The 20,555-nt window shown below is 43.4% G+C and overlaps 1 protein-coding gene across 1 annotated transcript in view; it reads right to left on the bottom strand.

Annotated features, from left to right (window-relative positions):
- Window positions 1-20,555, bottom strand: part of RNF24 (ring finger protein 24) — a 70,470-nt gene that overhangs the window by 2,371 nt on the left and 47,544 nt on the right. Inside the window, exons 4-6 of the mRNA XM_065405468.1 lie at window positions 14,616-14,658; window positions 10,685-10,726; window positions 1,228-1,307 (exon numbers count right to left, since the gene is read on the bottom strand). Coding sequence (XP_065261540.1) covers window positions 1,228-1,307; window positions 10,685-10,726; window positions 14,616-14,658 — 165 coding nt within the window. The remainder of the gene's footprint in view (window positions 1-1,227; window positions 1,308-10,684; window positions 10,727-14,615; window positions 14,659-20,555) is intronic.

Below are 20,555 nucleotides of genomic sequence, written 5' to 3'. Positions count from 1 at the left end.
AACAATTAGAGTCACCTGGTAGACAGCAAGCTGGGGGAAGGGGGTGGGGATTGCGTGAGTTTTTAGTGTGTGTTAGCTCAACTAAAATCCTGTTGCAGGGTGTGAAGTTCAGAACTAAACTGGAAAGTTCCAGCCCAATAGCACTAGAGTGCCTGCTGGCCTCTCTCCAGCCAGGGCAGAGGGAGAGGTGACTGCAGTGAGATTTGGAGGCCAGCCATGGCCCCTCCCTCTCCCACATTGTACACTATACAAGAACGATACGTAGCCTACAAATTAACAGAACAGCAGCATTCCAGGACAAGTATTTACTTCCTTTCTAGCCTTACTGCTAGGACCTCAGTGCAAGTCTTCATCCGTTGCCACCCCGATCACTGTAAGCCTCCTTCTCCCTGGCCTCCCTGCATTCCACTCTCTCCACTCCAGCCTGTCAGAAAGGTTACTGGCAAGATTATCTTCCTTTCAGGCCAGTCTGATCACATCTCCCCTGCCACTTAAGTCCCTTCACTGCCTTCCCTCTCTCTTTACACATCCAGTTCCAGCTATTAATTCATCAGCCTCTGCATGCCTCTATTCTCACCTCCATCTCCTCAGACAGCCCTTGCTACTCCTCACCCGAGCTTATTTTGAATCCACCCACTCCACACGTCATGCTCCCCATACGTTTTGAGAAGCCTCGTATACCCTTTGCCAAGTACCCTTGCTCCCTTCCAAACTCTCCAGGAAGGTTTGCCTATCCCAACCAGGCAAGCCAGTCCCACTCTGCGTTTCCTGCTTTGTTTTGAGCATTCCACGTTGCAGTGAGCTGTGCTTTTAGAATGAAGGCCCACCCTGGGCAGGTTTAACTAGGCAACACAGCACACAGCCGCATACACACCACCTAGAACCCTCGACTTCTAATGCAAATGAATGTGTGACAAGACAAGTCTCTCCATGAAAGTCAAGGCTCGTGTGCAGACAACTTTTCCCAACAACTTTCAAGGCAACTGTGACTAGATTTCCAAAGCTTCAGTAAACATGGCTCAACTTAATACAGTAAATGAGGCCTTATTAAAGAGGAGTAGCATTTGTTAATCCTTTAGAACACAGCACAGGCAGATGTATACAATATAAGCCTTTGTAATTCAGAGGCCATCAACTACGTAGTGCTGCCAGTGTTTCCAAGAGACATGCAAGGCTTTTGTAAACATAACTTTGGTCTTTTGTACCGACGGGTAGCTCAGCACTTACTTTCTGTGGAAGGCATGTTTACATGGACAGATTCCCAGCTCGTCTTTGGGCTTGAATTCCTCCAAACAAACGGCACAGATCTGAAAGGTGAGAAAGCAGACACACAATGGAATCAGTTGATGGAAAACTTTCTGAATAAGGTAGGTAAGGTTAAGTCAATGGAAACATTCCCCAAGGAACCTCTGCACCAAACTGCTCTCTTGACTAACATGAGAGTTTTAAAGAACTTGGTTTCATCTTGTTTCATCAGGGATGCAGATTTGTCAAATGGTCTCACTACGACTCTGCTTTGGGACAGAACACACTTCAGTGAAAATGGGTTACGTTATTCACTTGTGATCCTAACAAAAATATTGTAGGGGAAAAACATCCAGAGGCCAAAGTTACAGGCCTGGTTTACACTACACAGTTAGGTCGACATAAGCTGCCTTGCATCGACCTACCTTTGGAAGCGTCTTCACTTAAATTTGGCTCCTGCTGACATAAGTGCCTCCTCTCCATGCTGATTTAGTAACACCATCTCCCCGAGTGGCGTAGAGTCACGCTACATGTAATTCGGTCAATGCAATGCCAGTATAGATACTGCATAGCTTATGTTGACTGTTAAGGGCCTTCAGGAGCCATCCCACCATGTCCCACACTGACAATACAATCGATACAAGTGCTCCTGGGGAGGACGTGCGCCACCCACACAAGGAGCCACAGGTGTGTACACACAAGTGATTTAATAACTGCAGTGGCTGTATGCCGACATAAATTAGGTTGACAGAATTTTGTTGTGTAGACATGGCCACAGTGAACCTGCAGTCTTGACATTGGACACAACTCTGACATCACTGCCTTTCTGAAGGGCTAAGCTTCCCTCTCAATGTTTTTCCTCTAGCATACGCAAATCCAGAGAGAGTGTAAGAGAAATGCAAGTGCTCTGTGCCGTGCAGAACCTGTTCTGTAAGGCTTCTGCTGAGTAACCGTGCACAGACCAGTCTGAGTTTGGAACAGTCACATGTGTCAGGGTTGGGAGAGTTTAAGTGATAAGTAACCAAGGGCCTCAGTTCGTTAATCTGACATGTTAATCCAAATCAAAGAGTTTAACATTCTCTGCATTTAATACAAATGACTGGGCTCTAATCACCCCAACACAACTTATCACCTTTTATCGCGGGGGATGGTCAGACAGACGCTCAGTCGATATAGACTACCCAAGAGCCCTCTCCCCACCTTGTGACATGCTCTTGGTTTAAAAAAAAAATTTCTTAGCGTGTAAAACTCACTCCCACACAACTGTCACTAGCTCTTCATTGAGACACTTGGCTTAACTGTCAATAGCAGCCATCCCTCTCTGGCAATAGGCTCCTAGATCCAGCCAACTTTCCACTGTTGACCACCGGGCTATTTCAAGAGAGCTAATCAGTAAGCATAGTAGAATATGCGCTTGCAGAAAGGCACCAAGGATACTCAGTGATCTATGGAAATGATGCCAGCGAAGCAGAAGCACTCAGGCGATAGTTAATGCTCCATTTGACTTTCAAAAGTGAACAACTAAAGATTATGCACACAAGAAACAGACTTCTTTCCTACTCACTATGGCAACCCTGTAAATGACATGTTGTCCAGCACTAATATCCTATTTATAAAATCCACCATGTCCTTCACATTGGCCATACCACTACGGGGTGCTGAGAGCCATTGAACCAAACTGTAAACCCTGTATATAATGGAAACCACTTCAAGCCAGGGGGTGCTGCAGCACCCTCCGCACCCCTAACTCCAGCACCTATGTACCACTATGCCCACTGGATTGCTGGTAAAAAAATTTATTAGGTGGGGAGATATTTGTAGCTGAATTTACAGGTCAAATCGCCTGCCTCATATCTGACCTAGCCAGGCCTTGGCTGTACAAGATACCTAGAGAACCCTTCCAAATCACCTAAATCCTGGTCCGTAAGGACTCCTGCTATTCCAGCTCTTCAGCCTCTCTTATTTCAAGACTACTGCGTGGGCGCTTTTCATGGTGTGGATAGCTCTTTGTTAAGAATCAAGTTCCCATCTGCACTGTGGAAGCTACTCTTTTTTGGGGGGTGGGTGGGAGGGGCTTAATATAATACAGGATTTAGTCACGTTGTATGGACAGGCCTGACCCGGGTTTCAACAGTCGACCCAGACCATGCTACAACCTTGGACTGTATTGCGGCCCGGTTTGGGAGGAGGTGAAAATACAACTCAGTCCGAATTACAGTAGAATCTCAGCGTTACGAACACCTAGGGAATGGTGGTTGTTCGGAACGCTGAAATGTTTGTAACTCTGAACAAAACGTTATGGTTGTTCTTTCAAAAGTTTACAACTGAACATTGACTTAATACCGCTTTGAAACTTTATTATGCAGAAGAAAAATGCTGCTTTCCCTTTATTATTTTAGTAGTTTACGTTTAACACAGTACGGTACTATATTTGCCTTTTTTTGGTCTCTGCTTCTGCCTGAATATGTACTTCCGGTTCCAAATGAGGTGTTTGTTTGACTGGTCAGTTCGTAACTCTGAGGTTCTACTGTACAATGTAAGTCCTGGGACTGCTACGCTGTAATTAGGTTTCTCAACATGAAAGCTCCTACAGTGCAGATGGGTCCCAAGTTGGACTTCCCCCAACCTCATTTCCATTAAATCACCAGCAGGGAAAAGACTAGGGCTTTCACCATCCTGCTACTCAGTAACTACCCTTCTTTTAGATCCACTTTGACTCCTTTCCACTATGGGAAAGCCCAGTCCGATTTCCTTTTAACATTTATTCTGCGTGTTGCTCTTCCTCAGCAGTGCTCTACAGGGAGACTGCCACCATGGCTGACGTCAAACACCCATACTTTGCCTATGAGAGGGTTATTCCTTTCTACACTAGGTTGAACTAGTTAGAAACCAAATTTAAAACCAGTTCAGGCCAGCTGAGTTTTAAAACAGGGGTTGGCTGGCTAGTGGTAAGCCCAAGTTTAGAAACAGTATTTTAGGCTAGATCTTCACTGTATGAAAAACTAGGAATGAGGTCCTGGCTAGGAGTAGGGGTATAGGCTAGGAGAGTTTCTAAGTTCAGTATAGAGGCAGTCTGACCCTGTCCACCCAAGATGGCTGACCAGTCACGCTAATCCAGTTCAGCAAACACAGCAGGTGGCCCGGTGTGGGTGGGGTTCTTCTGAGTTACTTGCTTTTTGTGAGGCCAATGCATTAGTGTCTTGTAAAAGATAAAATAGAGACTACAAACTTAAGAGGCACATGGTCTAGTGGCATAAACCTGGGAGCCAGTAACTCCTAAACTCTAATCCTGACTCAACCACCTGTCACCTTGGGCAACTCACTTAACCTCTCTGCCTGAGTTTCCGCATCTGCAGAATAGGGATAATACTCATCTCCCTCACAGACTGTTATTAAGGTTAGTGAAAATCTGTACAGGGCTTTGCATATGTGAAATACTACAGAAGTAGTATCTATAATGATCACCTCCTGCCTTTCCAAGCCCTGAAGCTTATGCAGAAAATACGAAGGAACAGAACATTAAATATCCTGAAGTACAAGTAAAACTAGAGTTGATTGAAGCACATTAAAGGTGGCTGTAGATAGTTATCGGAGGTGCTTGTATGAGGAATACATTTTGATTCCTTAGTCTGAATCACAGGTTCCTCCTAACCCATTTTTGATGCTTCCAACTCCTTTTGCCTCTGATTCTTCACTGAAATGATATTTTCCTGGGGCTGCGTCATTGATACTTGTGCTTGCAGTGGTGCAGGGCTCTTTAATGCGCTGTGCTGTATTTTAATGCTGTTCTTCTCATAGAACTGAAAGCTCCCAAAAGGCTTAGCAAACAGACAACCTGTCCTCAGGGTGCAGCACACTCCAATGGCAAGAGCCGCAGGAACACGAGGAGTTCTTGACTGCCCAAACCTTTTCAAAGGGAGCAAGATCAATTGATTATATCCAGTCATCAGTCTGGAATTCTCTTTACAGATCAGATCAATCCTGCAGCACAGGCAAACTCTCACTGACTTCAAAGCAGGTTTGCCCAACCGGAGCAGTCAACAGTGCCCAAAAGGTGAATTTGTAGGAAGTTTCTTTTCAGCTTTTTCTGAATTAAAGGGAAAAACAATTGCGCTCTGTTCATCTTCCTTCCTAAGCCAAGTTGCTGAAGCCCCATAATTATTTCTGCTGCTCTTCTTTGAGCTCTCTCCAGCTCGCCTACATCTTCCTGGTAAAGAGGTGCCTGGAAGCGAACGCTGCATCAGGGCCTTAAGTACCGCGGATGAGAGGCATCACGGGCAGACTGAGTATTAATATTATTCCAGGTACAGTCAAGTGTATCTCAGCTCCTCCTGTAACTAAACATTCCCACCGCACACCATGAACGCTTCACAGTGGCAGGGCACATGCTGTGATGGGTGAATGCTGGCTAAGAGCCACTGCCGCGTCCCCAGAATACTGGACATGCCAGTACTTCCGGGAATGGTGTGGGCCCAGGTGTGATCCCATTCGTGTGACCTTGCACGTATGGTATGGTCAAGGTCAACACCGCATGGAGGATGCCATTTTGAAGAGCGCGCTGCTCCACCTGCATCCGTGTGACCATAGAAAAAGAGGACTACCTGCCTTAAAAGCAGGCGAAAGGCCTGCCTAACACCGGCTACTGGATGAAGCAGACACACACTTATTACTGCAAGTCTAAATAACAGAGGTAGAGGAGAAAAGGGTGTTTCTGATGGGGAATATTTTTGAGACCGTCCAGCAAACTTCAATGACAGTCCTGTGGGATATTCCTTCCCTACCGCAGTAGGTCCAGGCATAGGAGTTTGTTTCATACATAAATCACTTCTTCATTTAAAATAGCTGCTGGCAAGTCTTGCTTTGGTCCAACGGCATCACTGGCTGTATTCCCTTAGCTTCCCCAAGGCAGTGGTAGAGTGGTGTCAGATTCATGCTGGTCAGAGCTGCCTCAGTTTCTGCAATCCAGAGTTCTCTTCTCCCTGATGGCCTGCAATTTAAATGCAGAGTCTCCGCAAGATACCGTGACAGTGCTGATGGCATCACTGTAATTAGGGACAAGTAGGCTTTTCCTGTTAGGAGACTTTCTAGATTTGGAGCATTAACATTTTTGGTTGTTTCTAGACAAATCAAGCTAACATTTGGCAGGTGAGTTAACTCAGATTTGCTCCCCTAAAATTCTTTGGAGCTGTGAAACAGGTCGGGGGTTTTATTTCAACTTTTAAAACAGAAATAAAGACATCTGAACCTGGTTTTGGGCATTTCTCCACCAAACTCTGGTGTAAACAAAAAGCGTAAACCTCCCCCTACCCAACCCTGCAGGGAATTAATCCTTAGGGCAGATGGGAGCGCTTGAGAGTAAGTTTTACTAGGGCAGAAATGTTTAAAATGCATAAAACAGGCTTTTGTTTGGTAATATTGTCACCTGGCTCAACATCCACAGCATGTCAATGGAGGCCGAAATGTTTGGCCTGTGTCCTGAGAGCTCAGAAGTGCGCGCACACACACACACACACACACACACACACACACACACACACACACACACACTTCTCTAGTAGAGTCCCCGGAAGGGAGAGTGCAGCGTACTTCATTCTTTTGACCTGGCACACAGATATTTCCAGGTGGTTTAAGTTTCATTCCTTCAGAAATGTCAGCTGGTATATAGACCCCATAAGTCAACCCACCCTGTTTACTAGGATATAATAGTGGACAAGGAAATCACTAGTTTATTTCCTGGCGTAAGGTTTAAATTGGAATAGGATTCCAATCTATAGCTGGAAGTTCATTGATTTTAAAGCCAGAAAGGACCACTGTGATCATTTAGTTTGACCGCCTGTATAACACAGGCAATAGGATTTCCCTGGATTAATTCCTGCTTGAACTAGAGCAGATCTTTTAGCAAAACATCCAATCTTGATTTTAAAGTTGCTAGTGACAGAGAATCCACCACATCCCTTGGTAAATTGTTCAAATGGTTAATTACCCTGACTGTTAGAAATTCACACCTCATTTTAAGTCTGAATTTATCTAGCCTAAGCTTCCAGCCATTGAATCTTGTTATGCTTTCGTCTGTTAGATTGAGGAGCTCTCTGTTACCAATTTTTTGTTCCCCATGTTCGTACTTACAGATTGTGATCAAGTCACCCCTTAAGCTTCTTTTTGTTGAAATAACTAGATTGAGCTCCTTGAGTTTTTCACTACAAAGCATGATTTCCAATCTTTTAATCATTCTCACGGCTCTTCTTTGAGCCCTCTCCAATCTATCAACATCCTTCTTCAACTGTGGACACCAGAACTGGACAAAGTATTCCAGTAGCAATCACACCAGTGCCAAATACAATTTGAACCCGTACCAATGTCCATCTAGGCATCTAATGAATCATAGAATTATAGAATATCAGGGTTGGAAGGGACCTCAGGAGGTCATCTAGTCCAAACCCCTGCTCAAAGCAGGACTAATCCCCAACTAAATCATCCCAGCCAGGGCTTTGTCAAGCCTGACCTTAAAAACCTCTAAGGAAGGAGATTCCACCACCTCCCTAGGTAACCCATTCCAGTGCTTCACCACCTTCCTAGTGAAAAAGTTTTCCCTAATATCCAACCTAAATGTCCCCCACTGCAACTTGAGACCATTACTCCTTGTTCTGTCATCTGGTACCACTGAGAACAGTCTAGATCCATCCTCTTTGGAACCCCCTTTCAGGTAGTTGAAAGCAGCTATTAAATCCCCCCCTCATTCTTCTCTTCTGCAGACTAAACAATCCCAGTTCCCTCAGCCTCTCCTCATAAGTCATGTGCTCCAGCCCCCTAATCATTTTTGTTGCCCTCCGCTGGACTCTTTCCAATTTTTCCATATCCTTCTTGTAGTGTGGGACCCCAAACTGGACACAGTACTCCAGATGAGGTCTCACCAATGTCGAATAGAGGGGAATGATCACATCCCTCGATCTGCTGGCAATGCCCCTACTTATACAGCCCAAAATGCCATTAGCCTTCTTGGCAACAAGGGCACACTGTTGACTCATGAAGGCGGCAGGGTGGTGAGGGTTGGGAGCAGTGGTGCTAATTGTTGCATGCTCCACCGCAATCCCGGAAGTTAAACACTGGAATAAATTGCCTAGGGAGGTTGTGGAATCTCCGTCATTGGAGATTTTTGAGAGCAGGTTAGGCAAACACCTGTCAGGGATGGTCTAGAGAATACTTAGTCCTGCCCTGTGTGCAAGGGCCTTGATCAGATGACCTCTTGAGGTCCTTTCCAGTCCTATGATTCTAAGAACTCAGTGTTCTTGCTAAAGTAATCAGCAGTGAAATAGTCAGCAATGGCATAATTCTGAACATACCAAAGTAGACATCTTGCTGCTGTGAATAGGTGCCCTTCCTACCTCTCAAGGTATTGTTTATCTATCTGCAGACTCAGGAAGGCAGCATTGTTATGGCTCATACTGTGAAGGGGGATCTCTGCAATCATAATGGACAGAAGCTTAGGCGGCTGGGTGTTTTTAAATTGGAATGAAGTCCCACAGAGTTTACTCAGCCCAACTCAGGTAGCAACCAGAAATGTACTCATCTGACCCATTACCAAGTCTGAGCCAGAAATCACCTTTATACGGTTATATTTGAGGGACCCACATTTGACTATCATCTTACATACATTATTTCTGTCCCCAAATGCTTCTCCCCCTCCACCCCAAACCCACATCCTGCCCAAACTTCAGTGTAGGAGCCTTTCTGATCCAGGAACAGCAAGTCAGCTTCCACATGCAGGAAGCCGATGATGTGGTAGAGAGTATTTCAGAGTCAGGCTTCCAGTTGTTTCATTAACAAATTAGACTTCTAAAATATTCTAGGGAACACCATGACAATGGCATCTGTTTACATTGAGGCTAGTTCGGGGACTGGGGATGTACGTTGGTTACATAACATACATATTGTGCTCCCAGTGCCCCATGACTGCTGCAGTCCCTCTCTGTCTGACCAACACTGGATGCTGCCTCAGGCCATGGGCTCTGTCTCTCCATTGCAGTTACCCACCCCGCCATTATTTCTGCTTTGCTCTGGGCTCTTCTGCTGCCTCTATCCCTATTCATTCATGGCAACAACTGGAGCCTGCAGAAGCAGAGAGGTTGTGTGCTGGGGGGCTGTCCTTTCAGACAGCTTCTGCACAGAGAGTCACACACACATTTTGGCTCGAGCGTTGAGTACTACGCCATGGTGGCATTAGGGAGATGCACTTTGGCCATCCAGAAGCTGAATGGAAACGAACGTGTTTAAGTTTAAGTGGGGAAAATTGCTGACAGTGTAGTCATTAGTCTGTTCTGGTCACCTTCCTGTAACACTGAAACCATGTTAAAAATCCAAACTGGGTTACTAAGTAACAATGATGTGGCAACAGTTCCTCACTACTGTAAACAACCTTTCTGTTCCTAGACAACCTGGTATTCAACTCCTTTCCCACTTACAAGTCTACAGTTAAACACGACTATGCTGCAATCAGAGAGGTTGGGTGTACAGTCCCCCTTGTGCTGGGGCCTTCACTAACTCCAGAATGTTTCCTCCCCCCCATTAATAAGATCTCCACCACTCCTCTCTCTGCCACCACTAATTTCTCTCAGCCATTTCTAGCCTCCTCCTTGCTGGCTTCTATCTCACCTATTGCCTTGCTTCGTTCTTTCCAAAAAACGGCCAACAAGCCATTCAGTCATAGATGCCAACCCTCCAGTCATGCCATAACTTCATGGCATCAAGTTTTGTGGACAAAGCCTTCAAGACAAATTGAGCTTAGACGCAAACTCTGTCCCTCCCTCCTCCAATTAAAATATTAGCATAAAAGCCCATTTTTTTTTTGTCCTGGGGGCTTAAGTTTGGACATTGAGTTCTGCACAGGTGCTTAAATAATCATTTTGGGGCACATGATAGGTATTCTGGAATTTAAGTACCAACCAGATGTAAACCATTGTTGTTTGCTGTGTTGGTCCCAGGATATTAGAGAGACAAGGTGGGTGAGGTAATATCTTTTACTGTACCAACTTCCACTGGTGAAAGAGACGCTTTCAAGCTTCCACAGAGGTGTAAAAGATATTACCTCACCACTTTGTCTCTCTAATCTGATATAAATGCAGAAATGAGCACCCATAACAACGCTGATCCAGAACAATCAATTGTTCTATTTGCTCCTGATCTATTTACACCATAAATTGTAACATGGCGGATTTTTATTTTTGTTTTGTTCCCTCTTATCTATAGATTTTTGGTTATTCTTTATTTACTCTGCCCATCTCCCTCAACCACAAATGACTAGAAGCAGGAGTGTGTGAAATCTACATGAGTTGTATAATCATTCCAGAAAAGGAACATGATAAACAGCTGACTCCTGAACTGGAGAAAGAGGCCTTGCTCTGTCGGTGTAATAGCTCATTGCAGCCCCAAAACACTTGCTTACCTCATGCAGATTAAGCTCTTTTACTTTTTCCTTTAGAATAACCTGCAAGACAGAGAGACAGCATTAGGACCGGGACGTCTACCATTTCTGATCGCTGAACTTCATTACATCAATTGGGTCTTCAGAGATTTCCTTTCAAAGAAATAAAGCTGATGTAAATCATTTCCTTTGTATTTAATCTTTAACGGAAATAATTTAAAAGTGACAACGTTTCTGTGCTGTATTTCCCTCCACTTTAGCTATATGGATTGAATGTCCCTAACAACCAGCTGAGGAGAGAGGGTCCCTGAGCCTGAACATCAACAAAGCAAGTTTAGCTCTGCAAGGGGAACCCAAGTCAACTGTGCCCAGGCCAGCTGTGCCCCTGCTGTGGGTCTTTTATTCCACTACGCTAAGTTTCTCCTGGGCTTCCCCAGGAACCTGGAGCTCTGAAGGAGGACATTTTTTATATAATAGAGAGAGGGATAGATAGAGATCATCAACGTAGATATTTTTGAACATTGATATACACGTGTAGGCAAATTATAGCTAATGTTTTTAGAAGTACAAAAAACAAAAAAACAAAACACCACCAGAAACTCGACAGCCTAAATAAACCAGACATGAATAGTAAACTAGTAAAAACACAGTTTTCAAAATGCTCGCCAAGAACATGTGAGAGAGGGAAGGCAGCTATTGTGCAGATTACAACGGCTAATCCAAAGAAGGGGATGAGATCCAGAGAACCTCCTTCTGAAATCAAATATGCCATGTTCCCATAGTGTTTGATTATTGATCTGAACTTCATTATTCAGATATTTCCTCCTCTTACCAATTCATCCTTTTCCCCTTGTTTTTGTTCACAGTTCTGTGTCCCGTTTGGCTAACTAGCAGGCAGTAGGATTGTAAACAAAGAAAGGATTGTACATTTGTAATATTATTGTCAGAATGTTTGCTCAGACTAGAAAACTGAAAGATAAATGACCAAAACACTAAAGAAAGCTGAGACACAAGTGGGTGAGGGAATATCTTTTGTTGGACCAACTTCTATTGGTGGAAGAGATTGGTCTGGAGAAGGTAACCAGAGTGTCATGACTAAATAGAGGCTGGGACAGATTGTCTTGCATAAGGGGCCAACACGTTGCAAAAACACACTTAAAATGAAATGGGCAATTAACACCTCTGCAGTCATAGGACAAAGGAGGGATATTAGGTTACAAATTGTTGTAATGACCCATAAAACAAGTGTCTCAGATGATTTTCAGCATCTAGCACAATTATGAATTTAAGTTCCCAGGCTCGTCTTTTGAAAGACGTTCAGGTTTCCTTTGAGGACCAGGACTGAGAGGTCAGATATGGAATGATTGCCTTGTCAAGAGTATTTGGCCACCGGTGATGAGGAGTTTCTGTCTTGTATTATTTTTCTGTGTGAGTTCATTTGAGAGCATAGCGATGGTCTGGTCTCACCCACACAGTTGCTGTTGATGCATTTGATGAACGGGATGAGGTACTGCACAGGTTATGATAGGCATTTGTAGGACCCATGGATCTTGAAAAGGTGTGTTGTGGGGATACTGATCATCATAGCAGCACAGATATGTCTGCAGGTTTTGGATCGGTTGTTCTGGCAGGGTCTGGTGCCACTTTGAGTTGGTGTGTCCTGGGGTGTGGGGAGCTTGCTTCTGATGATGAGCTTGGCAAGGCTGTGGGGTTGTTTGAAGGCCCGAAGAGGAGGTTCAGGAAAGAGTTCTTTCAGAATGTGGTCGCCATCAAGTATAGGTTGTAATTGTTTGAGGATATCCCATATGGGTTCCACGGTGGGGGTAGTAGGGGACAACTAGGGGTGTGTGGGCAGTGTGTCCCCTTCCTCTCACCCTACTGGAGCAGGCTCTCTTGTGGTATTTGGGTGGCCTGTTCTGTGATGCAATTTACTTCTCAGTCCTTGTTTGACTAAGGTGTGTATCCTGAACTTTCTCCTTGAAGCAGATTCTGTGGTATCTGAGTGCCTGTCTGTGGAGAACAGATTTCCTGGTGTGTCTGGGGTGGTTACTGGCTCTGTGGAGGTAAGTGTGGTGATCTCTGGGTTTCTTGTCGATATCTGTCTGTGGGGTTCCATTGCTGAAGCTGGAAGGGGAGGCTGGTGTGGAAGTGTTCAAGAGTTTGGTGAACTGATGGTGGAAATCTATGAGGGAGTTTAGGTCATCTGTCCAAAGGATGAAAATATCATTGATGTATCTTGGGGCAGGTCTACACTACAAGCTTGCATCAGCACAGCTGCACCGCTGTAGCGCTTCTGGTAAAGGCGCTCTAAACTGATGGAAGAGAGCTCTCCTGCCGATCAAGTGCCACCTGCTCGGGGGATTACAGTCGGTATAAATACGTCGCTCAGGGGTGTGGCTTTTTCATACCCGAGTGACTTAGTTATACTGAAGTAAGTGTGTAGTGTAGATTTGGCCTCAGGTATATCATTGCTGAGTGTTAATTTTTCCAGAAATTCTTCCTCAAGGGGGCCCTCCTAACCTTCCTTTGTCCCATGACTGCAGAGGTGTTAAATTGTCCACTTCATTTTAAGAGGTTTCTTGCCATGTGCTTAACAATCTGTCCCACCTCAGAGTTAGCTGCAACACTCTAGTTACTTTTTCCAGACCTGAACAAGAGCTCTGCGAAACTTCTCTTCCACCAACAGAAATTGGTCCAACAAAAGATATTACCTCACCCACCTTGTGTGTGTGTGTGTCACATCCTGGGATCAACACGGCTACAACACTAAAGGAAGGCGGGCATTTAAATTTATCCTGCCACTAATCTATTAGCCGTGTTTATTTTGAAGCAGACACTGATGTGTGTCTATAGGAGTGAGTGGAAGAAGTTGTTTCATCTGCCAAGAATACTTGGAAACTTTCCCTACAGAGAAATCCCACTATTCCAAATTCAGTACATTGCTTTAATGCCCCCAGGGTTCGTGTAATCTAACCCAGCAAAATACAGTTCATGGGAACTGAATTTTGATCCACTAGGACAGCACTTTTCTTTTATTGCTGCAGGAGAGGTATATTACTACTTACTGTCAACATGGCAAGACCTGAGAGTCATGTTGCTGGGGCACATCTATTGCCATTGAAGGCAATGGGAAGAGTCCCATTTGACTTCAATCAGGACAGGAACAGATCCCACCACCAGGGCAAGTACACTCAGGTTTTCCTCCCCCCTCCAGTCAGTGCAAGCTCTAGGCACTGAAAGTCAGTGCCTCAATTGGCAGCAACTCCTCCCTTCACCCGGGAAAATCCAGTCAAATACAGGATTTTAATTGATTACATTAATTGCCATCTGTGAAAGCTTTGGATGTTTTGGAAGGCACTGAACTCTCCTTGCGTAAAGGAGGCTGAAAGTCTTGTATTTTCCCCTTTTGTTATCTAGCCTCACAGAGTTTGACCCAGAGCTCACTACTGGGTTTGAGCTGCGATATGCCAGTCAATTTCCTGCCACATGGCTGCTCCACTTATAAATACATTTTTTGAAAGTTGCATCATATAAAATCAGTGATTTATACTTTTCTGCTTAGTCGACTCCATCCTTTCTCCATCACTTTGAGAAAGCGCCTGGTATATAGGGAGTAACATTAAGAATACAAATCCTAGATTGTTGTAGGGAACAATTGACAACATGCACTGATATGAGTCTGTGAGTAAGGCCCTGATTCTGCAAAACACATGTATGTGGGTAACTTTAAACATGTGGATATTCCCACTGACTTCAATGGAACTACTCACGTGAGTAAAGTTAAGCACATATGTAAGTACTTGCAGAGGTAGGCCTAAAATGGCAAGACAAACTCTAGAACAGCTCAGTGGAAACCTAAAATGGTGACAATCACAAGAAATTAACGGTTCTTGCTCAGATTGATCTGTAAGATGACAGGGAGAAAAAAGTAGTTTATTATTTAACATCTCACCTGTTTGTAGGCATAAAGCTCTTTGTGTGCCTGATGTCTGAGCCTAGAAATCAAGAAAGGAAAATATGAACAAAATAGGCGAAAATATCAGGATTAGCACGAAACCCAGATAAGAGGGAAAAAAAACCTTGCATTTTCCCCTCATATTTAATAACTTTTTTTAGCTTTGAAAAATATAGGACACATAATGATGCAGTATCCAGTTCCCAGTGAGTTACTTTAAGAGCTTAGATATAATTGGCGAGATATACATCTCCATTCAATTGCTGATAACCTTGTACAATTTGTCTTTTTTGAACTATATAATTTGTTGCAAAAACATTATCTGAGTTGTTAAATGCTGTTTACCAAATTCTTAACCCGTAGAAGTTATTGATAGGACGAACAGTACGAACAGCTAACATACATGCCCATCCCCCCCCCCCTCAATCACTTCTCCCACTAAGATTCATATGCTGGGTTGAATGGACACTGCATCTTTTTCTGGTGATGGGGAAGTGTAGAATACTCAGGGCTCAACGCCTGGGGAATGTAGTGGAGAAAGGCACCTCTGTTCGTACTTTAAATGTGAGGAGTGGACAGAACGAAAAGGGAATTGCCCTTTTTAAGTGTTCAGCATTCGAGCCCTAGTCATTGTACTGAGTCGTTAAATTAATCTCAAATGCCAACTGTTTGCTGTGCTTTCGACATGTAGTATTGTGTGAAAGTAGTTTTCTGATATCCAGTGTCTTATAGAGAAACATTCAAGGTAAGTCATTCAACTGGTTATAAAGCAAAAAATAAATATCCCTTTTTAAGAGGAAAATAAATAGAATGATTTAGACCTAGTGAGATTTTGCAGCTTTCAGTTGCAGTTAAGGGACATGAGGCAATTTAATAGCCAAAGAGATAATCACAGCTAAAAATTACAGGAAATTGAAGCTTTAATCTGGGAAATTTATTTTCATGTACTTAATTCAGCAGAAGACCAAATGATTGTGGTTACCTAACAACTGATCAACTTGTGTTATATTTAACTGTGGAGTCATAATCATATGAGCTTATTATAGACCATGACTCCAATCTCACTTACACTGGTGTATATGATGAATTGCTCCTCTGGAATTCACGGAGTTACACTGGAGTAAAATCAATTTTAAGTGAGATCAGAATCAGGCCCATAATAAAGATTCTGTGCAGTGAGAGACATAAGTGTAGGCTATCCCGAGTAGTTCTTAAGGCTTTCAAATTGCTAGCCAAGTACAACTTTTGTTTTCTGTATAGTTTCATTTTCTGGCCGGAATCAAGAGGTGGAGACTGAGTGGATGAACCCACATTAAAAAGCACCTGATTAGCAAGGAACTCCAAATGTGGACAACGGGAAGAGATGAAGTATTTATTTATGAAAATGAATGAACGGTTAAGTCATGGATGGAAGTGTCCCATCCCAATTGCTAGGGACAAAAATGAGTGAAACAAAAAATTCAGAGCCTTAATTTAGAATCAACAGAAAATGCTTAGTGCGCTAACGTGGTTACGAAAAGTTACACTCCACGTATCTGTATGTATTTAATGTTAATCTTGTTTCACAAGCTATAAATCTGTTTTTGGAAAACTCCAATGTCAGGCTTAGCCTAAAACGCCTAAACTGGGGCATGGGGGTGAAAGGAAAAAGCAGTACATTTCCTAGTCTGTTAGTATTACAGCTATGCTGGTATGGTTGATGCTCTGCCGTGGTTTACAAACACGTACATTCAAAGACAGAACTAGGTATTAACAGCTGCTCTAGGCTGAATTGCATTGATGATTTTTAATTTAAGATTTATTAAAAATATCTTTGCCAGCCTTAAGAACAGCAGCAGCATTTATACAGCTCATTTGAAGATACAAAACCCTTTACAAATGTCAACTGTGCTTATAAAATCAAAAATAGCTTCTCGTTTTAAGCTTGACATTTGGTAAATCATTCATAAAACTGAAGAGGAAAGTTATGGATGGTAAAGAATTGGGCAAGGACTTTTAGAACATGGTCTGAATGTGCACGCATAAAGGCCAGACAGATGTAAGTAATTTTTCTGAACCGTCATCCACTGCAGTCTCCAACACTGCTTGAAGATGTGTAATTTACTGAGCTGTAATTCTGCTTCTCTGAAGACATTCCAGTGGGATGCTTATTTCTGGGTTTCAGCTCCTTAACATTCCACTGATGGAACTCCCCAGACTCTCAGAGAATTTTTGGTCCCTAAGGGCTGCAGTAGCAGGGTACACCATGAATCAGGCTGACATGCACCAGTCCCCGAGCTTAAAGTGCTACCCTTGACATGTTCCTCTCAGTTTAGGGAGTACAAGAAGCAAAGCTTCCCAAGAAATAAACCAATCACGAAAAAAAAAAAAATCCAAGAGGCAAACGTCTCCACCTCATCCCAATCGAGATAATCTTGAAACTGTGACGAATAAGTAGCAGGAGAGAATCTATCGGAAAGCTACCAACAGAGAAGCTGAATTCTAGGGCCACCATTTTCTCTTCTCTAAAGATACCATCCACTAGAATTCTCACTCAACGGATGGCCCAAAAGTCAGAATAAAACTTGCAACAGGCAATGACTAGAAGGCCAATGCCAACCATGTGCAGTGGGATTAAGAAATCTATCACCATTGAGAGGTTTCACAGACAGACTGTAGGATATGCCAATAATAAGAGCCAGGGTAAAAGTGGCCAACTCAAGGGGGGATCCCCAAGGAAGCAAAAAAAAAAAAAAAAAAACGTTTGGGACAGGAGACTGTGGCCGCCCTTTTCTAAGTTCTGGAGCCCAGAGAGACCAAAAACAAGATTCCTTTCTGGAGGCCAAATGCAAGCAAGAATGCTCTGTGATAGTGGGGAAAGAGGACCCCACAGCTGCCTTGCAAAGGCCTCATGGAAACGCTGTTAATGCAGTGGAGGCTGCATTACACCGTAGGCTGACACAGGAGGAGTGCCAAAGCACTGGACAAATAGAGACCAAAGCTCTCATGCTGCCGCTGAGCCTCTTCAACTGTACACCCTACAGCATCGCATGCTGAAATGATGGAAAGTCTCTGGTGCTAATGCACTGAGCACCTGCCAGCACTAAATTGCTGGATAACAGGCACCAATGTGATGCCAAGGCACTAAAACTGAGAGGGTCCAACCTCCATCCCCCCCAAATAAAAACCCTTAACACAACCCAGCACCAAAGCTCTTAAAAGCCAAGGAACCTTTCAGAGCCTGAGGAGTTTTTTCACCAGTCTCATATCAGGAAGCTAGTATCCAGAAGTGAGTTCTGGCAGATGGTATCTTTAGAGAAGAGAATATGCAGTATTTTAAAAACATGCTCTCCACCATTAGTGCAGCAAGATAGTGAAGGCACATTAATCTCCAAAATTAATCACTCATTTCAGCTAGAATTTAGAATCCCCTTCCAATGTTTATGCCCCACACCCAGTGGCTTCTCTCTTTAAAAAGGGAATATTGCATCTCTCTGGATAATTTTGTTTCTTTCAATTTCAACTACTATTAGAATATGCTTCAGTAATGAAGTGAGTAAACTACTAAGGTAACAAAATTCAGAGGAAATAACATTTTATAGTTTTACCTCCATTATTAGTACACTTAACCTCTCCGAGTTCAAAGATAGAAATCTGTAAAACAGGCAGCACAGTCTAGAAGAAAAAAACCTTATAAAAGTCTTACATTTTGCAACAGAGTAGCATTTAAAGATGCAGTATCTCAATGGATCTACTATGTACAGCCCACAACAGAAGTACAGTGGAATGTCCCTTCTCTATTGCTTCTTTATGAAACAGATCTCTCATTGGCTGGAGCTGCTATTAGCCTCTATTGGTTAGAGTTATTTGCTCCTCCCTTTATTCCTTCAAATCCTGAACTGAGAGGATTCTCAGCTTGAAAAGACCAATGTTTTCGCCTTCCTAGTGAGTACAGTACCCAGCTTTCATAGTATTGTATATTCAGTGACATCATCACGTCAGTATTCTGTGCATAGGCAACAGCGCTATGCCAGAGGCAATATTTTATTCAAAGTGGAATTCATTAAAGAATTGGCCTACTAGACTTCTGAGAGAGCTACTCAAAACAATTTGTGATACTCAGTCAAAAAATGCAATTCTCCATAGACACACAAACCAAATACAACGCTTCCTTGACATCTGACACTGTCCCACTGGGCTTGGTGAGAAATACACAAGTAAGAACAAGCAAAAAAACAACCCCATGCAATATAAAGTTCCCATTATATTCAAGAGGACTGTATAATGTCCATGGGCTAAAAATAGGTTTATATGAGAAGACAAATCCTTATTTCAATTGGCAAGCATGAACAGAAGAGAATCATTGTGCAAGAAGGAGCCCAAACTCAGCACAACAGCAATACGTTAGCATAGTATTGGGGGGAGGGATAGCTCAGTGGTTTGAGCATTGGCCTGCTAAACCCAGAGTTGTGAGTTCTATCCTTGAGGGGGCCATTTAGGGATTTGGGGCAAAAAATCTGTCTGGGGATTGGTCCTGCTTTGAACAGAAGGTTGGACTAGATGACCTCCTGAGGTCCCTTCCAACCCTGATATTCTAGGATTCTAAATTCTCTCCGTGGTAAGAGAGATACTACTTTTAACAAAGAGATACTGCATCTTTAGCTTTCCAAAACGGACAAGGAATGACTTGTTTAATCTGAGCAGGTTTAAAATCAGAAGGGCAAAAGTGAATAAACAGCCTCTTTGAGAAAGAAGTGGCCCACACCCCCTTAGGTAGTTTGAAATGTTTCAGCTAAAGGTGGCAACCATAAACATGAACACACTATAAACTGTACGAAAGCTTGATTATGGACAAAACTAGCATTTACTTTAAATTAGCATAAAGACCCCCTTTAAAATATTTAACGGGGCATATTGGTGTTAGTATCCCTGAGTTTGGGTTTTATGGGACTGAATGCAATACATTTGGTGTCACATTAATGTCCCCAAAGTTAAAGCAGAGAAAAAAACATCAGCAAGTGTCTTTGCAAAATTTCTTTCCCTTTTTCAAAGGCTGAACAAAAGAACGGCCATACTGGGTCAGACCAAAGGTCCATCTATCCTAGTATCCCATCTTCCGACAGTGGCCAATGCCAGGTGCCCCAGAGGGAATGAACAGAACAGGTAATCAAGTGATCCATCCCCTGTCGCCCATTCCCAGCTTCTGTCAAACAGAGGCTAGGGACACCATCCCTGCCCATCCTGACTAATAGCCATTGATGGACCTATCCTCCATGAACTCATCTAGTTCTTTTTTGAACCGTTATAGTCTATAGTCTGAAGACAGAATGCACCCAAACAGCAACATAATAGGCAGCATTACTTTAAAAGAGCGGAATTAAATGTTCCACATCTGCATGACTTTTAAGAGTAGAGGAATATTTAATTTTATTTCAGCCCTTCATGCAAGCCTTCTTGCCCTCTTTTTCAGGGCAGATTTCATATATAACCCAATATACTTCTGTTTTGAGCCAATCTGATCATGGAGTGCAAAGCTCTTGACTCCCATGGAGTTTCAGAAGGGAGGAAGACAGTCTGTCTAGTGAAACTATGGGCAGGGTCTACACTAAAAGCGCTACAAGGGCGTAGCTGCATTGTGTCTAGTGAAGATGCTCTATACTGACGGGAGAGCGCTCTCCCGTCGGCATAATTACTCTACCTCCGTGAGAGATGGAAGCCATGTTGGCGTGAGAGAGTCTCCCGCCGACATAGCACCGGTGTGGACAGTGCTTAGGTCGCTGTAATTTGCATTGCTCAGGGGGAATGTCTTTTTTGCACCCCGGCGTGACATAAGTTAGATCGACTTAAGCGGTAGTGTAGACCTGCCCTATTGTAAAAAGGCAGCTCACTTGCCAGTTTCTCCAAGGCAGTACTGTTATTTTAATCCAGGCAGCCATCGGCCTAGATGTAAATACACCA

This window comes from Emys orbicularis, chromosome 5 (assembly GCF_028017835.1).
Source record: "Emys orbicularis isolate rEmyOrb1 chromosome 5, rEmyOrb1.hap1, whole genome shotgun sequence".
NCBI lineage: Eukaryota > Metazoa > Chordata > Testudines > Emydidae > Emys > Emys orbicularis.
This window is presented reverse-complemented; position numbering and strand designations above follow the sequence as displayed.